This window comes from Marmota flaviventris, chromosome 5 (genome assembly GCF_047511675.1).
Source record: "Marmota flaviventris isolate mMarFla1 chromosome 5, mMarFla1.hap1, whole genome shotgun sequence".
NCBI classification, from domain to species: Eukaryota; Metazoa; Chordata; class Mammalia; order Rodentia; family Sciuridae; genus Marmota; species Marmota flaviventris.
Window position 1 is genome coordinate 109763757 of NC_092502.1, and position 18100 is coordinate 109781856.

General features: G+C 37.8%; 1 protein-coding gene across 1 annotated transcript in view; it reads left to right on the top strand.

Moving 5' to 3' along the window:
- The window catches only part of Iqgap2 (IQ motif containing GTPase activating protein 2), a 296887-nt gene that overhangs the window by 264856 nt on the left and 13931 nt on the right, over positions 1 to 18100 (top strand). Inside the window, exons 29-30 of the mRNA XM_027927746.2 lie at positions 4575 to 4677; positions 5282 to 5423. Coding sequence (XP_027783547.2) covers positions 4575 to 4677; positions 5282 to 5423 — 245 coding nt within the window. The remainder of the gene's footprint in view (positions 1 to 4574; positions 4678 to 5281; positions 5424 to 18100) is intronic.

Here is an 18100-nt window from a genome sequence, read left to right on the forward strand (position 1 = left end):
AACCCTTCCAGGTTTTGCCATGTCTTTACCTCACCTCTGTTGTTTAGTTAACTTTTCTTTGAAGCCACTTACCTTTTTAAAAACAATTCCTATTTCTTTGCATTAAAACACAAATGCTTCTACTATAGAAGAAGTAGCATGCCTCGCCATAAACAGAAACTTCAGAAGAAAACAAGTAATGAAAACAGAAGATTACTTCCTTGCCTTGAAACTGCATTTAAGGTTGCTCTCCTGGTTTTGAAAAAACCCAGTTAGAAATGTAGGGAAGTGTTAGGAAAATTCAGCAGTAAAAAGAAATGTTCTCTCTTTAATTAATCTTAAAGATTGACAAAGAAAAGCCAGTAATGAATGCAGCACTCAGCTGGCATAAGCATAAAATAACCTTCTCAACAAATGGTACTGGGATAACTTGAAATCCACAACCCAAAGAATAAAGTGGGATTTCTTTCCATGCTGTGCCAAAAAAAAAAAAAAATTAAAGAGCTCAAAAAGAGTTCCATCTAAATGTAAAAATGAAAACTATAGAATTCTTGGGAAAAAAAATTGTAGGAGTAAATCTTTGTGGCCTTAAAGTCAGCATTGGTCTCTTAGATGTGTCACCAGTTACACAAGCAGCAAAAGAAAGAAATTAAATTACAGCAAAACTGAAATCTTTTGTGCTGTAAATAGTGTCATAAAGAAATGAGGGGCTGTGGCTGTGGCTCAGCGGTAGCGCACTTGCCTGGTAAGTGTGAGGCACTGGGTTTGATTCTCAGCACTGCATATAAATAAATAAAAAATAAAGGTCTATCAGCAACTTAAAAAAATGTACATTTAAAAAAAATAAGAAATTGAAAAGATACCTGCAGATTGAGAGAAAATAATTGCAAATAATATGATAAAGAACTTGTTTCCAGAGTATAAAATTCTGCAACTCCATGATAAAAAGATAAATAATCTGATTTTTAAAGGCATAACTATGCATCAAAAAAGCCAGTCAACTCAGTGAAAAGGCAACCTATGGAATAGGAGAAAATATTTGCAAATCACAAATCTGCTAAAAGGTTAATATCTAGAATTTACAAAGAACTCCTACAATTCAACAACAACAAAAAACCTGATTAAAAAATGATCCAAGAACCTGAATAGACATTTCATATACCAGTGACCAGCAAGTACATGAAAAGATGTTTATCATCACTGATGATTAGGAAAATCCAAATCAAAACCACTATATACCATCCCACACCCATTTATATAATTGCTATTTTTATTTGTTCTTTTTAGATATACATGACAGAAGAATGTATTTTGACATTATACATACATGAAGTATAATTTATTCTAATTAGGATCCCATTCTGTGGTTGTATATGATGTGGAGTTACATTGATTGTGTATTTATATATGAACATAGGAAGGTTATATCCAATTCATTCTACTGTCTTTCCTATTCCCATCTCTCCTCTCTTCCCTTCATTCCCCTTTGTCTAATCCAATGAACTTTTATTCTCATGCCCCGCATTATTGTGTGTTAGCATCTACATATCAGAGAGAACATTTGACCTTAGGATTTTTGGGATCGGCTTATTTCATTTAGCATGGTAGTCTCCAGTTCCATCCATTTTCCACCAAATGCCATAATTTCATTCTTCTTTATAGCTGAGTAATATTCCTCTAGCAATTAGAGAAATAACAAACTAAAACTACACTGAGACTTCATCTCACTCCAGGCAGAATGGCAATTATCAAGAATATAAGTAACAATAACTGTTGATAAGGATGTGGGGGAAAAGGTTCACTCATATGTTGCTGGTGGGACTGCAAATTGGTGCCTTGATTCTTAGTATTATCATTTTTTATTGAATTTATTTCTCATTAAAGTATGTAGTTTTTAAGACTTTTTTTCTGACAGTATTATATAATTTTTAGCATGGGTAGATAAGAGTGTCACTGGTAGGTTAATGGACAGCTGACATGTATTTTGGTCTATTCTTTATTGTCTTAGTAGTTTTCATTCTCTGTACATACCATAATCAACCTATTGCCTCTGAGAAACATGTAAGATAATGTATTTACAGCCATTTTTACAAGTTTATAATGTATTTTTCTATCTTGTTTTATATATGTTATGTAAAATTCAAAAAGAATTTTTTTCTTAATAGAGAAAAGGATATAAAATGCAAAATCCACAATTTTCATAAGTGAAAATTGCTAATTGTTTTGCAGTATTTTATTATATTGGATGTCTTGTCTTTCTTGGGCTTTTAGTTAGCTGATGAATGAATACATTAGACACTTTTGGGTTTTAGTTGGGATTTTACATAGCTTACATTTTAATTCTTGGATTCTTTGGTGTTTCTATTAACCTATAGCATTATTTTAATAAATGTTATAATATCAACCTGAAAAAATTTTAAAAAAATGTTGAAAAGGTTGTAAAGAAAATGGTACCCTTATGCACTATTGGAGGGACTATAAAATAGTACAGCTGATATGGAAAACAGTATGACAGTTCCTCAAAAATTAGAAATAGGCCAGGCACAGTGGCACATGCCTATAATCCCAGTAGCTCATGAGGCTGAGGTAGGAGGATCACAGGTTCAAAGCCAGCCTCAGCAACTTATTGAGGTCCTATCTCAAAATTTAAAAAAAATAATAAAAAGAGCTGGGGATATGGCTCAGTGGATAAGTGTCCCTGGGTTCAATCTCTGTACAAAAAAAATTTCTTTTTAAATAGAATTGCCTGGGCTGGGGATGTGGCTCAAGCGGTAGCGCGCTCGCCTGGCATGCATGCGGCCCGGGCTCGATCTGCAGCACCACATACAAACAAAGATGTTATGTCCGCCAAAAACGAATAAATAAATAAATAAATAGAATTGCCATGTAATCCAGTGATTTCACTTCTAGATGTACACCCAAAAAAATTAATGGCAAGATTGAAAAGATATTTGTACACCCACATTCACAGCAGCATTAGTCACAATAACCAAGTGTCCATTGATAGATAAATGAATAAAATATGACACATATAAAGTGCAATATTATTCATCTTTAAAAGGGAAGAAAATTGTGATACATACTACCTGATTGCACCTTAAGGACAATGCACTAAGTGAAGTAAGCTGGTCACAAAAAGACAAATGCTGTGTGATTTTACTTAGATGAGGTACCTAGAATAGTCAAATTCATGGAGTCAAAAAAGTAGATTAGTGTTTTCCAGAGGCTGGGAGAAGGGGACAGAGGGGAGTGAATATTAATGAGCACAGGTTTTCTTTTAGGGTTGTTAAAATATTCTGAAATTAGATAGTGGAATTGGTTTTGCAAATCTGTGAATATATTAAACACCAGACATCAAACATTTTAAATGAATTTGGTGACTAAAAATGAGTTGTGCAATTTTTGTGCATGCCCCATAACCCCTTTTGCTGGGGAGGCTGAGGCAAGAGGATGGCCAGTTCAAAGCTAGCCTCAGCAAATTAGGGAGGTTCTAAGCAACTCAGTGAGGCCCTGTCTCTTAGTTTAAGCACGCCTGAGTTCAATCTCTGGTACCAAAAAAAGGATTTAAAATGGAAACGGGGCTAATTTTATGATTATGATTCAGATTTTTATGAAATAGTCCACAACACCTGAAAGCATATTGCCTATCATCAGAGGTATTAACTCCATAGTTTGGAAATATTGTTTCAGTTTAATTAGAAATGCAAACAAAAACAGATATATTGTCCTTTATCATTTTCCCCTCAGATGCTGCTATCTATAAGACCTGGAAAGACACTCCAGCAGTTGTCACTCATCTTTGAGCCTCTTTAGGATCACAAAAAGAGGGATCCACCCATCACTTTTAGGTATTAGGTTAGGGAACCACATGGACATGTCTGTCATCCTTACCTGTGAAGGATCTTCAATGCCAGGCAACCAATTAAAATAGCTAATAGTTGTGATTTTGGGGGCGGTGGGGGGGGGGCAGGGATTGAACTCAGGGGCGCTTGACCACTGAGCCACATCCTTAGCCCTATTTTGTATTTTATTTAGAGACAGGGTCTCACTGAGTTGCTTAGCACCTTGTTTTTGCTGAGGCTGGCTTTGAACTCTAGATCCTTCTGCCTCCACCTCCTGAGCTGCTAGGATTATAGGCATGTGCCACCGCCCGGCAATAGTTGTGATTTTTAGAATATTTAACCATAGTGTTTGATTGCAGCATAACTGATCTCAGAAGAGGTATGGAAATGCCTTTCCAGTCAGTTTGCTGCCAGTGTTAGCTGAAAGACTTGTGCTTTACTTTAGACTCCTCCTCGATTTTGAATTTTTCTGTAAAGGTGAGGAAGCACAAGATCTTGCTGTCAAGTAGCTTTTTTTTTTTTAATGAATACCTTTCTTTCTATAATTTCTTAATATCGAGAGCATATTTACCCTCAAGATAAAATGAAAACGGTGTCTCTTTATAGTCCACAATTTTAATTAATGTCAGATTTGTATTAAAGATGTAAATAATATCTGGAGAAAATATTGAAAACTGAATGGGAGGAATATATATATGGTAGCAGTTAGGAACTGACTTCTGTCTTTGCACGTGTGTTGCTCTCTGTATAAAGCTCCTGTTGGAACACCAGGATGCCATTGCTCCTGAAAGAAATGACTTACTCAATGAATTACTGGAGTCGCTGGGAGAAGTGCCCACCGTAGAATCCTTTCTTGGTAAGAGTTTGTTCCTGTTAACTCATCCTCATGTCTATGGATTTTGGCTATTTTCATTTTTGTATCCTAGATAGAAAATTTATTTTTGGAATTTAATACTTAAGCTAATTTAAAGGAATAACTACCTTGCCCCCTTCTTACTTTAAGGACTCTGTAAATCAGGGCTGGAGTGTAGCTTACTGGTAGAGCACCTGCTTGGCAGTTGCCAGGCCCTGGGTCTGATCCCCAGTACTCTACCCCCCACACCCCAAAAAATTAAGACTTCTATAATTCATTGTGTCCTGGGTTGTAAAACATTTGATATATATAAGAATAAGCTCCAGATACATCAAAAAGGGTTTGTTAATCCGCTTCACAAAGAAAGCATTACAGAGACATTTATTAGAAAATGGAAAGTTCCTTACTGTGTTTTCCAAGGATTTCTTTTATTAGTAGTTTTCTCTTTTTAGTTATTTGTTCATAATTTGAAGATCTGTGGTTTTGTGAGGACTATGATCACCCATCTTATTACTCATCCTGTGTCTTCCAGAACCTTCTCTTTCATTGCTGATGCCATCACAAGGAGTGACTTGCAAGAATAACACTGTTGGGTTTTTTTGTACAGGGGAAGGAGCAGTTGACCCCAATGACCCTAACAAGGCCAATACACTAAATCAACTCTCAAAGACTGAGATTTCCCTTTACTTGACAAGCAAATATGATATAGAAGATGGTGAAGGTATGGATGGCCGAAGCCTCATGATAAAGTAAGTGTGTTGGTCAGCTTTATGTTTCTCTGACAAAATACTTAAATCTTCCCTTCTTTGAAGTATTTTCTTATCTAGAGATTTTAGTTCACAGTCAGTTGCCTCTATTGCTTTGGGTGTCTGGCAAAGCAGAACTTCATGGCAGGGGAGTATATGGTAGAATAAAGCTGCTCACCTCATGGTGACTGGCAAGTGAAAAAAGAGGGAAGGGGGCAGGGGACAAAATAAACCCTTCCAGAGAACACCCCAGGGACCTGCTTTCTCCAAAAGTCCCTCCTCCTAAAGTCTCCTCCACCTCCCAATGGCCCATTAAGCTATGAAACCATTGATGGATTAATCCATTGATAAGGTTAGAGCCTTATTGATCCAGTTACTACCTCCCAGCATCACTTCTGAACTCTGCTGCACTAAGGACCAAGTCTTTAACACATGAGCTTTTAGGGAATGTTTCAGAACCAGATCATTAGCAGTTAAGTTTGGGGCTTAAAGGACACGTCCCCAGTTTCACGTCTTAAACCATCCAAAATCAAGTAAGGCTAAATCCCCCCAAATTTATTTAACAATAGATGAATATTGAAATGTATTATATTTATCCATCAAACATCAGACCAAAGGATAAGTAGACTCTTAATAATTGGAAGGAACTAAGTATTATAATAATGTACAAAATCTGCTTTGGTTCTTATTTCATGTAGTACTTTGATACCTTTCCTTTAAGGAATGAAATTAACCACAGAAATACCTGTGTCAGAATGATTTAAAGATTAGTAAGGAATTACCTTTAACCACATTTTATTCCTGTTATAAAATGATAATGTAAAAAGGCACACATGATAAGACTTCTCATCTCATATATTGGCTTTCTTTCCTGTTAATTAATCCTGGAGCTGAGGTTTTGGCTCAGTGGTAGAGCGCTCACCTAGCACCTGGGAGGTAATGGGTTTGATCCTCAGCACCACATAAAATATATAAACAAATAAAATGAAGTTATTATGTCCATCTACAACTTGAAAAATATATATTTTAAAAAGATTAATTAATCAATCAATCCTGGATACCTTTGCCAGCTTTGATTTTATTCATCCTTTACTTCCTGTCCTGAAAGATTTCAAATGAAGCATTTGCACTCTAAATGAATACTGTATTTTTTTCCCCCTTAAGGCTTTGTGCATTTGCTATGCCAGTCTTTTATGCACAGAGTAAGGAAGAGAATGAGATTTATAACACAACACCATAAATCAAAAACACATGCTCATCAGACAGTACAGTTTTAAAGAACTTGTATAAAAAGAATGATGCATATCTGCACATTAGAACAATTATATATTGGAGTGGAAAATGAAAGAAAGGGGAACAAACAAAATTAAACATGCCTTGACACAATATTTAGCACATGTCTTCCAAACTACATGTCTAGAGGGCTGAGATTGTTTTCATTTGTGCTGTTTTCTGTCCTGCGATTGACTTGCTTCAGACAGCACTCATTTCCACATGATTTTTTTTTTCCATATGATCTGCCACCCACATAAATACCAAAAGGGGCTTCCTGGAGCTGGTGGTATAGCTCAGTGGTAGAGTGCTTGCTTTGCATGCATGAGGGCCCTGAGTTTTATCGCTTGCACCCACTTCCACATCAAAAATAAGCTTCCTTGGTGTGCTATGTTGTGACATATGTTACTTCTATAAAGTTTACTTATTTTGTCAATCAGCTAAGCTTCCATTCACTTGTGCAATCAGCTAAGCTTCCATTCACTTGTGCAATAAATGTTAGAGAACCTGCTCTATGCCAGGCTTGAGACTGGAGATACAGCAGTGGCAAACCAGTGACAGTCTCTGCCTTTCAAGATTGAAGGTCTGAATTCTAGAACACATCCCAGGCAAGACTGAGGGCAATGTTCTTCAACTACTAATTACCAAGTAGATGGAACTTTCAGAAAGACAGTTCACCAAAGGGCAGGGAGAAAAGAGGGGAAAACAATTATTAAGGTAACTGGAAATTCTAGATTGTATGGTTCTGCCATGCAAATGAAATTAGATCAAGCCTCCCAGGATCTCAGAAACTTTGTCCTTTACAGTAATGGTATGAAATTTTCTCTTAATTGGTTTTGTCTGTTATTTAAATGCCATTTCTAAAAGCATTCGCTTCAACTCAAATGTCTGCATTAATGAGTAAAAATCACAATTTAAGAAGTCTAAAATATTAAATAATCTGAAATATATATTTCTAAAACTGAGCCTTCATGGTTCTGCAAATTCTTGGAATTCACATTTTAAAAACAAAACCATCAACGTCAGATATTTTGGGAAGTTCTACTTCTTGGCCTGGGAACCTGACTTGTTGTCCTGCATGCCTTACCCAGCCCCTGCCCCATGTGGCAGTCTCCCAGCTCTCCAGAATGTGCTAGAAACCCATGCTGACTATTCCTCTAATCACCACATTAGGCACAGCCAGTGGGTTTTGTTGTTGTTGTTTAATGGTAGAATACACATAGCATAAAATGTACTATTTTACCCATTGTAAAGCATACAATTCAGTGGCATTTAGCACAATATTGTGCAGCCATCATGACTGTCTAGTTCCACATTTTTATCATCCCCAAAGTGCATTCAGTCCTGACCCTCTTCTCTCCAGCCCCTGATTACAACTAGTCTGCTTTCTGTCTCTATGAATTTACCTATTCTAGATATTTTATATAAATGGAATTGTGTAACATGTAATTTTTTGTGTCTAACCTTTTACTCAGCATAGTATTTTCAAGGTTCCTTTGTGCAACATGGAATCAGTACTTCATTTCTTTTATAATGACTTGAGAATATTTCTTTGTATGGATATATGCCACATTTTGATTATCTACTGATCAGTCGATGGACGTTTGAGTTGTTTCTACCTTTTAGCTATCGTGAACAGTGCTACTATATACATTGGTGTGAAGTTTATGTTTGAACACCCATTTTCAATTTTGGCGGGGTGTATACATGGGAATGGAATTGCTGGGTTAAATGGTAATTCTATGTTTAAATTTTTGAGTAATCACCAAACTAATTTCCCCAGTAACTGCACCATTTCACATTTCCCCTAGTAAGGTATAAAAGTTCAACTTTAGGCATGTAATCCCAGCAACTCAGAAGGCTAAAGCAAGTGGATTGCAAGTTCAAAGCCAGTCTCAGCAACTTAACAAGGCCCTAAGAAACTTAGAAATACCTTGTCTCAAAATAAAATATAAAAACAGCTGGGGATTGGCTCAGTGGTTGAATGCCCATGGGTTCAATCCCCAGTGCCAAAAAAAGTTCTACTTTGTCTACATTCTCAACAGCACTTTTCTTTCTTTTTTTTTTCCTTCCTTCCTTCCTTCCTTCCTTCCAATAGCCATACCAGATGTGTGGAATATTTTTGTAGTGGTTTGGATTTGGAATTCTCTAATCATAAGATATTGAGCATCTTTTCATGTGCTTGTTGACCATTCATATATTTTCTTTGTAAAAATGTCTACTCAAGTCATTTACTCTTTTTTAAATTAAGTGGTTCTTTGGTTTATATTTGGTTTTGATTTTGTTTTGCTCCTGGAGTATAAGAGTTCTTCATATATTCTGGATACTAGACCTTTATTAGATATACATGATCTGCAAATATTTTTGCCACCTCTGTGGATCATTCTTTTGTGCTCTTGTGTAGCTAAAAAGGTGTTTTGTTTTGTTTGCAGAAAAGGATATTACCAAAAAGAAAAAGACAACCCTCAGAAGGAGCAAAAAATATTTGCTGTGTTTCTAATTATTTGTTGTATACACATAAACATAGAGAATGGATGGCATGCATATTCAAAATACATATAAAATATTTTACAGATGAGAAAAATAGGCACAGAACAGATACAAACCTTTTCTTTTTTTTTTAATTTTTTATTGTTGGTTGTTCAAAACATTACAAATTTCTTGATATATCATATTTCACACTTTGATTCAAGTGGGTTATGAACTCCCATTTTTACCCCGTATACAGATTGCAGAATTACATCAGTTACACATCCATTGATTTACATATTGCCATACTAGTGTCTGTTGTGTTCTGCTGCCTTTCCTATCCTCTACTATCCCCCCTCCCCTCCTCTCCCCTCCCCTCCCCTCTTCTCTCTCTACCCCCTCTACTGTATAACCCTGAGGGTCTCCTTCCATTTCCATGCAATTTCCCTTCTCTCTCCCTTTCCCTCCCACCTCTCATCCCTGTTTAATGTTAATCTTCTTCTCATGCTCTTCGTCCCTACTCTGTTCTTAGTTACTCTCCTTATATCAAAGAAGACATTTGGCATTTGTTTTTTAGGGATTGGCTAGCTTCACTTAGCATAATCTGCTCTAATGCCATCCATTTCCCTGCAAATTCTATGATTTTGTCATTTTTTAATGCAGAGTAATACTCCATTGTGTATAAATGCCACATTTTTTTTATCCATTCGTCTATTGAAGGGCATCTGGGTTGGTTCCACAGTCTTGCTATTGTGAATTGTGCTGCTATGAACATCGATGTAGCAGTGTCCCTGTAGCATGCTCTTTTTAGGTCTTTAGGGAATAGACCGAGAAGGGGAATAGCTGGGTCAAATGGTGGCTCCATTCCCACCTTTCCAAGAAATCTCCATACTGCTTTCCAAATTGGCTGCACCAATTTGCAGTCCCACCAGCAATGTACAAGTGTACCCTTTTCCCCACATCCTCGCCAGCACTTGTTGTTGTTTGACTTCATAATGGCTGCCAATCTTACTGGAGTGAGATGGTATCTTAGGGTGGTTTTGATTTGCATTTCTCTGACAGCTAGAGATGGTGAGCATTTTTTCATGTACTTGTTGATTGACTGTATGTCCTCCTCTGAGAAGTGTCTGTTCAGGACCTTGGCCCATTTGTTGATTGGGTTGTTTGTTCTCTTATTGTCTAATTTTTTGAGTTCTTTGTATACTCTGGATATTAGGGCTCTATCTGAAGTGTGAGGAGTAAAGATTTGTTCCCAGGGTGTAGGCTCCCTATTTACCTCTCTTATTGTTTCTCTTGCTGAGAAAAAACTTTTTAGTTTGAGTAAGTCCCATTTGTTAATTCTAGTTATTAACTTTTGTGCTATGGGTGTCCTATTGAGGAATTTGGAGCCCGACCCCACCGAATGTAGATCGTAGCCAACTTTTTCTTCTATCAGACGGCGTGTCTCTGATTTGATATCAAGCTCCTTGATCCATTTTGAATTCACTTTTGTGCATGGCGAGAGAAAGGGATTCAGTTTCATTTTGTTGCATATGGATTTCCAGTTTTCCAAGCACCATTTGTTGAAGATGCTATCCTTCCTCCATTGCATGCTTTTAGCCCCTTTATCAAATATAAGATAGTTGTAGTTTTGGGAATTGGTTTCCGTGTCCTCTATTCTGTACCATTGGTCCACCCACCTGTTTTGGTACCAGTACCATGCTGTTTTTGTTACTATTGCTCTGTAGTATAGTTTGAAGTCTGGTATCGCTATACCACCTGATTCACACTTCCTGCTTAGCATTGTTTTTGCTATTCTGGGTCTTTTATTTTTCCATATGAATTTCATGATTGCTTTCTCTATTTCTACAAGAAATGCCATTGGGATTTTGATTGGCATTGCATTAAACCTATAGAGAACTTTTGGTAATATCGCCATTTTGATGATGTTAGTTCTGCCTATCCATGAACAGGGTATATTTTTCCATCTTCTAAGATCTTCTTCTATTTCTCTCTTTAGGGTTCTGTAGTTTTCATTGTATAAGTCTTTCACCTCTTTTGTTAGGTTGATTCCCAAGTATTTTATTTTTTTTGAAGATATTGTGAATGGAGTGGTTGTCCTCATTTCCATTTCAGAGGATTTGTCGCTGATATACAGGAATGCCTTTGATTTATGCGTGTTGATTTTATATCCTGCCACTTTGCTGAATTCATTTATTAGCTCTAATAGTTTCTTTGTAGACCCTTTTGGGTCTGCTAGGTATAGAATCATGTCACTGCAAATAGTGATAATTTAAGTTCTTCTTTTCCTATTTTGATGCCTTTAATTTCTTTCGTCTGTCTAATTGCTCTGGCCAGTGTTTCGAGAACTATGTTGAACAGAAGTGGAGAGAGAGGGCATCCCTGTCTTGTTCCAGATTTTAGAGGGAATGCCTTCAATTTTTCTCCATTCAGAATGATGCTAGCCTGAGGCTTAGCATAGATTGCTTTTACAATATTGAGGTATGTTCCTGTTATCCCTAGTTTTTCTAGAGTTTTGAACATAAAGGGATGCTGTACTTTGTCGAATGCTTTTTCCGCATCTATCGAGATGATCATATGGTTCTTATTTTTAAGTCTATTGATGTGGTGAATAACATTTATTGATTTCCGTATATTGAACCAGCCTTGCATCCCAGGGATAAATCCTACTTGATCATGGTGCACAATTTTTTTCATATGTTTTTGTATCCGATTCGCCAGAATTTTATTGAGGATTTTTGCATCTAGGTTCATTAGAGATATTGGTCTGTAGTTTTCTTTCTTTGAAGTGTCTTTGTCTGGTTTAGGTATCAGGGTGATGTTGGCCTCATAGAATGAATTTGGAAGTTCTCCCTCTTTTTCTATTTCCTGAAGTAGCTTGAAAAGTATTGGTATTAGTTCCTCTTTAAAGGTTTTGTAAAACTCTGCTGTATACCCATCCGGTCCTGGGCTTTTCTTAGTTGGTAGTCTTTTGATGGTTTCTTCTATTTCCTCAATTGATATTGGTCTGTTTAGGTTGTCTATATCCTCCTGACTCAATCTGGGCAGATCATATGACTTAAGAAATTTATCTATGCCTTCACTATCTTCTAATTTATTGGAGTATAAGGATTCAAAATAATTTTTGATTATCTTCTGTATTTCTGAAGTGTCTGTTGTGATATTGCCTTTTTCATCCCTTATGCTAGTAATTTGAATTCTCTCTCTTCTTCTCTTCGCTAGCATGGCTAAGGGTCTGTCGATTTTGTTTATTTTTTCAAAGAACCAACTTTTAGTTTTGTCAATTTTTTCAATTGTTTCTTTTGTTTCGATTTCATTAATTTCAGCTCTGATTTTAATTATTTCTTGCCTTCTACTCCTTTTCCTATTGTTTTGCTCTTCTTTTTCTAGGATTTTGAGATGAAGTATGAGATCATTTATTTGTTGTTTTTTTTCTTTTTTTAAGGAATGAACTCCAAGCAATGAATTTTCCTCTTAGAACTGCTTTCAATGTGTCCCATAGATTCCGATATGTTGTGTCTGTGTTTTCATTTATCTCTAAGAATTTTTTAATTTCCTCCTTGATGTCTTCTATAACCCATTGATCATTCAGTAACCTATTGTTCATTCTCCAAGTGATGTATGCTTTTTCCTTCCTTCTTTTATCGTTGATTTTCAGTTTCATTCCATTATGATCAGATAGGATGCATGGTATTATCTCTACTCCTTTATATTGTCTAAGAGTTTCCCTGTGACATAATATATGATCTATTTTTGAGAAGGATCCATGTGCTGCTGAGAAAAAAGTATAACTGCTTGATGTTGGGTGGTATATTCTATATATGTCAATTAAGTCTAGGTTATTAATCGTGTTATTGAGTTCTATGGTTTCCTTATTCAACTTTTGTTTGGAAGATCTGTCCAGTGGCGAGAGAGGTGTGTTGAAGTCTCCCATGATTATTGTATGGTGGTCTATTAGACTCTTGAACTTAAGAAGAGTTTGTTTGATGAACATAGCTGCACCATCGTTTGGGGCATATATATTTATGATTGTTATGTCTTGTTGGTGTATGGTTCCCTTAAGCAGTATGTAGTGTCCCTCTTTATCCCTTTTGATAAACTTTGGCTTGAAATCTATTTTATTTGATATGAGTATGGACACTCCTGCTTGTTTCCAAAGTCCATATGAGTGATATGATTTTTCCCAACCTTTCACCTTCAGCCTATGTATGTCTTTTCCTATCAAATGCGTCTCCTGTAGGCAGCATATTGTTGGGTCTTGTTTTGTGATCCAATCTACTAGCCTCTGTCTCTTAATTGGTGAGTTTAAGCCATTAACATTTAGGGTTATTATTGAGATATGGGTTGTTCTTCCAGCCATATTTGTTTATTTCTGTTACTAAACATGGTTTGTTTTCCTCTTTGATTATTTCCCCCCCCCTTTACTGTCCTACCTCCCACTGTTGGTTTTCATTGTTATTTTCCATTTCCTCTTCCTGTAATGTTTTGCCGAGGATGTTTTGAAGAGATGGTTTTCTAGCTGCAAATTCTTTAAACGTTTGTTTATCGTGGAAGGTTTTAATTTCATCTTCCATCCTGAAGCTTAATTTCGCTGGATACACAATTCTTGGTTGGAACCCATTTTCTTTCAGTGTTTGAAATATATTATTCCAGGATCTTCTAGCTTTCAGAGTCTGTGTTGAAAGATCAGCTGTTATCCTGATTGGCTTACCCCTAAATGTAATCTGCTTCCTTTCTCTTGTAGCTTTTAAAATTCTCTCCTTATTCTGTATGTTGGGCATCTTCATTATAATGTGTCTAGGTGTGGATCTCTTATGATTTTGCACATTCGGCGTCCTGTAGGCTTCTAGGATTTGGGATTCTGTCTCATTCTTCAAGTCTGGGAAGTTTTCTCGTATTATTTCATTGAATAGATTGCTCATTCCTTTGGTTTGGAGTTCTGTACCTTCCTGTATCCCAATGACTCTTAAGTTTGGTCTCTTAATGTTATCCCATATTTCTTGGATGTTCTGCTCATGGTTTCTTAACAGTCTTGCTGAGCTGTCTATGTTCTTTTCCAGTTGAAATACTTTGTCTTCATTGTCTGATGTTCTATCTTCTAAGTGTTCTACTCTGCTGGTAGTATTCTCCATTGAGTTTTTAAGTTGGTTTATTGCTTCCTGCATTTCTAGGATTTCTGTTTGTTTGTTTTTTATAACCTCTATCTCCCTGTATAGTTGATCCTTTGCTTCCTGGATTTGTTTGTGTAATTCATTGTCGAAGTGGTCTTTCATTGTCTGATTTTGCTGTCTAATGTCTTCCTTGATACTCCAGATCATCTGAAGCATGTATATCCCTGAATTCTTTATCTGACATTCCATCTGCTGCAGCTGTTACCTCTTCTAAAGTTGAGTTGACCTGCATTGCTTGTGGTCCTTTCTTTCCTTGTCTTTTCATACTGCTTGCGTTTCTTTCTGCTTGGTGAAACTGTTGTGTTTTTGAAATGTTTTTGTCTCCTATATATTTATATTGCTCTTGTATGGTTGAAAAGTCTCCCTTGCAGGGTCGGGCGGCGGTCTGCCTACCTTGCAGGCGCGGGCGGCGGCTCTGCTCTCTCCTTACTCCAATTGGGGTGTCATGACTACCACGCCGGCAGGTCACTGGGCCTATTCTGGGCACAGGAGGCGGCTCTGTTCTGCCCCTACTCCAATTGGGGTGACGAGTGTACCATGCCGGCAGGCCACCGGGCCTGATCCGCCGGTCGGTTGCCGGTCTGCCTACCCTGCAGGCGCGGGCGGCGGCTCTGCTCTGCCCCTACTCCAAATGGGGTGTCGTGACTACCCTGCCTGCAGGTCGCTGGGCCTGTTCCTGGCACGGGCGGCGACTCTGCTCTGCCCCTACTCCAATTGGGGTGACGTGTGTACCACGCCGGCAGGCTGCTGGGCCTGATCCGCCGGTCTGTCGCAGGTCTGCCAACCTTGCAGGCCCGGGCGGCGGCTCTGCCCTGCCCCTCCTACCACGCCTGCGGACCGCTGGGCCTGATCTGCAGGTTGGTCACAGGTCTGCTCACCCTGTGGGCACGGGTGGCGGTTCCGCTCCGCCCCCACTCCAATTGGGGTCACGTGACCACCACACCGGCGAGGCCTGATCCGGGCGCGGGCGAAGGCTCTGCTCTGCCCCTACTCCAGTTGGGGTGACGTGTGTACCACGCTGGCAGGCCGCTGGGCCTGACCTGCCAGTCTTTCGCAGGTCTGCTTACCTTGCAGGCGCGGGGGGCGGCTCTCACAAACCTTTTCCTGGGTAATATATATAATAGGAAGTGGAGCTGATTTAACCTAATGGTGTTAAATCCTCCAAACCTAAACTTTGATCACAAAGTATTACAACTCCTTGATGTCTTCTTTGCACTCTTAGGGATTCTAGAATAAATAATGAGAATTATAACAGGGCAATTTCTATATAACTGATGCTGATCATCTTTCCAAGCCAAAAGGGAGTGTCTGATAGACTTGAAAGACACAAAAGGCACATAGTGGAGTAGGAAGAAACACTGATTTCTCTTTCCCTTCATCAAGTTTATGAAATAGAGAACCTCAGCTAGCTTTTGCCATTTTCCCAGTGCTGATACACATGGTGATATTAAACAAACAAGCCTGGTGGAGGAGTCCTAGGATGAGGTAGCATTACAACCTTGATGTTTCACTTGTTTGTTGGCCAAGGGATCCAGCATATAGCCTAACCCTCAGTGTCACCATCCTTAAGTGGAAATGGGTGGCAAAAGCTATAAGCTTCATATGAAATCCTATATTTATTAACATCCTATAAATTATAAAGAATAATAAAATTATAAATCTCCCTCATTATAAGTTAAGTTTCATTTTAAAATACGGGACCCTTCTGCCCTTTATTAAGCTTGTATTTCTATAAAAGTATGTGTGTGTTTAAGTAGAAGGCAATATTTGTGGTTTTTAATCATACTACTCTGCCCAAGTAATTAAGTTGTCATTTCTTAAGAATTTTTCTCCTTTCACATGATTCAGTTTAGAGATTCATTTTCCCACACAAAAGATTTCTTTAGTTTTGGTTCAAACTGACAGGAGCACTCAATGGCTAAGGTGATGTTTGAGGTCTGGTGCTAAAAATGTATAATGATGTCATTAGAGTTTTCAACAACCAGAAATAATCCTTAGCTTCCACAAACACAAATTCCTTTTCAACATTGGGTGCACTATAAGGCAGATTACAGAGGGAATGGCTCAGAGTGTAGTAATAGATACCATATGAATAGAGTAGCCAAGCCCAAGGAGCTGCACCAATTTTAAATTGCCATTTGATCTCATTTACTGACACTGGGCTGTGAACATAGCTATGGTGAATAAATTCCCTGGTGTATTACATTTATTTTAATTCTTAGAGTTAGAGACCTCATTCAGTAAAGGCAGGGCTCTTGGTTTGGATGAGCCTGTCTTGCAGATTAAACAGTCATGGGACCAGTATTTCACCAGTTGACTTATGCTGGTCAGACATATCTAGAATTTTGTGTTTGCACTGGGGTGAGAAGGGCAACTCATCTTAAAAAGGGTGTTGGCAGCTAAAATGTGAATTATACTGTAACTCTCTCTAGATCCTATTCTGGAGAGATTTAAGGACCAAGGGGATTTTATTGGGAAAGGTGCTAAAAGAGAGGGTCCAGGGTGCTAGGGTATTCCATGGTAGAACACGTGCTTAGCATACATGAAGCCCTGAGTTTGATTCATATCACACACATACACAGACACACACACAAAAACAAACAAAAAAACATAGAGGGTGTATAAGGATACAGGACACCAAGGCACAGTCCCAGTATCTCTCTACAAGTCTATGGTGGTGAGGAGCTGATGATATGAGAAGGGAATTTGCCTTGTTTTATGCAACACTTGAAAGCAGGGTGAGAACTTTACCCATTAAACCGCTTTGTCTTTGTTACATTTGTAACATCAGTCAGTGGATTATTTCCCAAAGGTTCCCAGGCACTAAAGTCCTATGACTAACCAGATCCAGGGAGTGGGCCTCTCAAAGTGCTAGCTTCCTGTTGAAGAATGGAATGTTCCAAAGCTGCACTTTCCAAAAGAAATTTAATATGAGCCACACATGTAATTTTAAATTTACTAGAAGCCACATTTTAAAAAGAAGCATGTGGAATATTTTTTCCAGTTTTATTTTATGATTTTTTAAATTGATACATGGTAATTATACATATTTATGGAGTATACTTTGACATTCCAAGCCATGTATATGACATGTAATGATCAGGTCAGGATAATTGGCATATCAATCACCTCACACATATCATTTCTTTGTGTTTTGAGTAGAAATTATTTCTATTAGTATATTTTATTTAACCCAGCATATCAAAACTATTTTATTTCAATAGGTAATTACTGTAAAAAAATGTTAATGAAATATTGTCGAGTCTTTCTTTCATACTTTTTCTTCAAACTCTGCTTTGTGTCCTGAACTCACAGCACATCTCAATTTGGGTTAGGCATCATGTTTCAAGTGATCACTTGCCACTATGGCAAGTGGCTGCCATCTTGGCAGCATGCCTTTCTTGACCGTAATGACCTGTAAGTGCCAGACCCCAGTATAAGGCTTTATGTGACATCTTTTTGTTCAATCCTTGTATCCGTTCTCAAGAGAGATTTCTGGAAATAAATTTTTTTAAAAAGCAGGGGTTTTATAACTTGCATAAGTTCATACAGCTGGCATGTAACGGGAGCCCAGATGTGGCTGGCCCCAGGTCTCTCTGACCCCAGTGTCCTTAACCCTTAGACATACAGTGGGAGAGGGAGCTGAATTCCCTGTCCTGAGACTAGTGGTTATTTGGATATAGGAGTCTAGGGTGGAATTTTGGCAATGAATTCCATGGGTCTGATGTAAAGTAGAATTCCAAGAGAAATAGGTTTTGTCGCCAATTT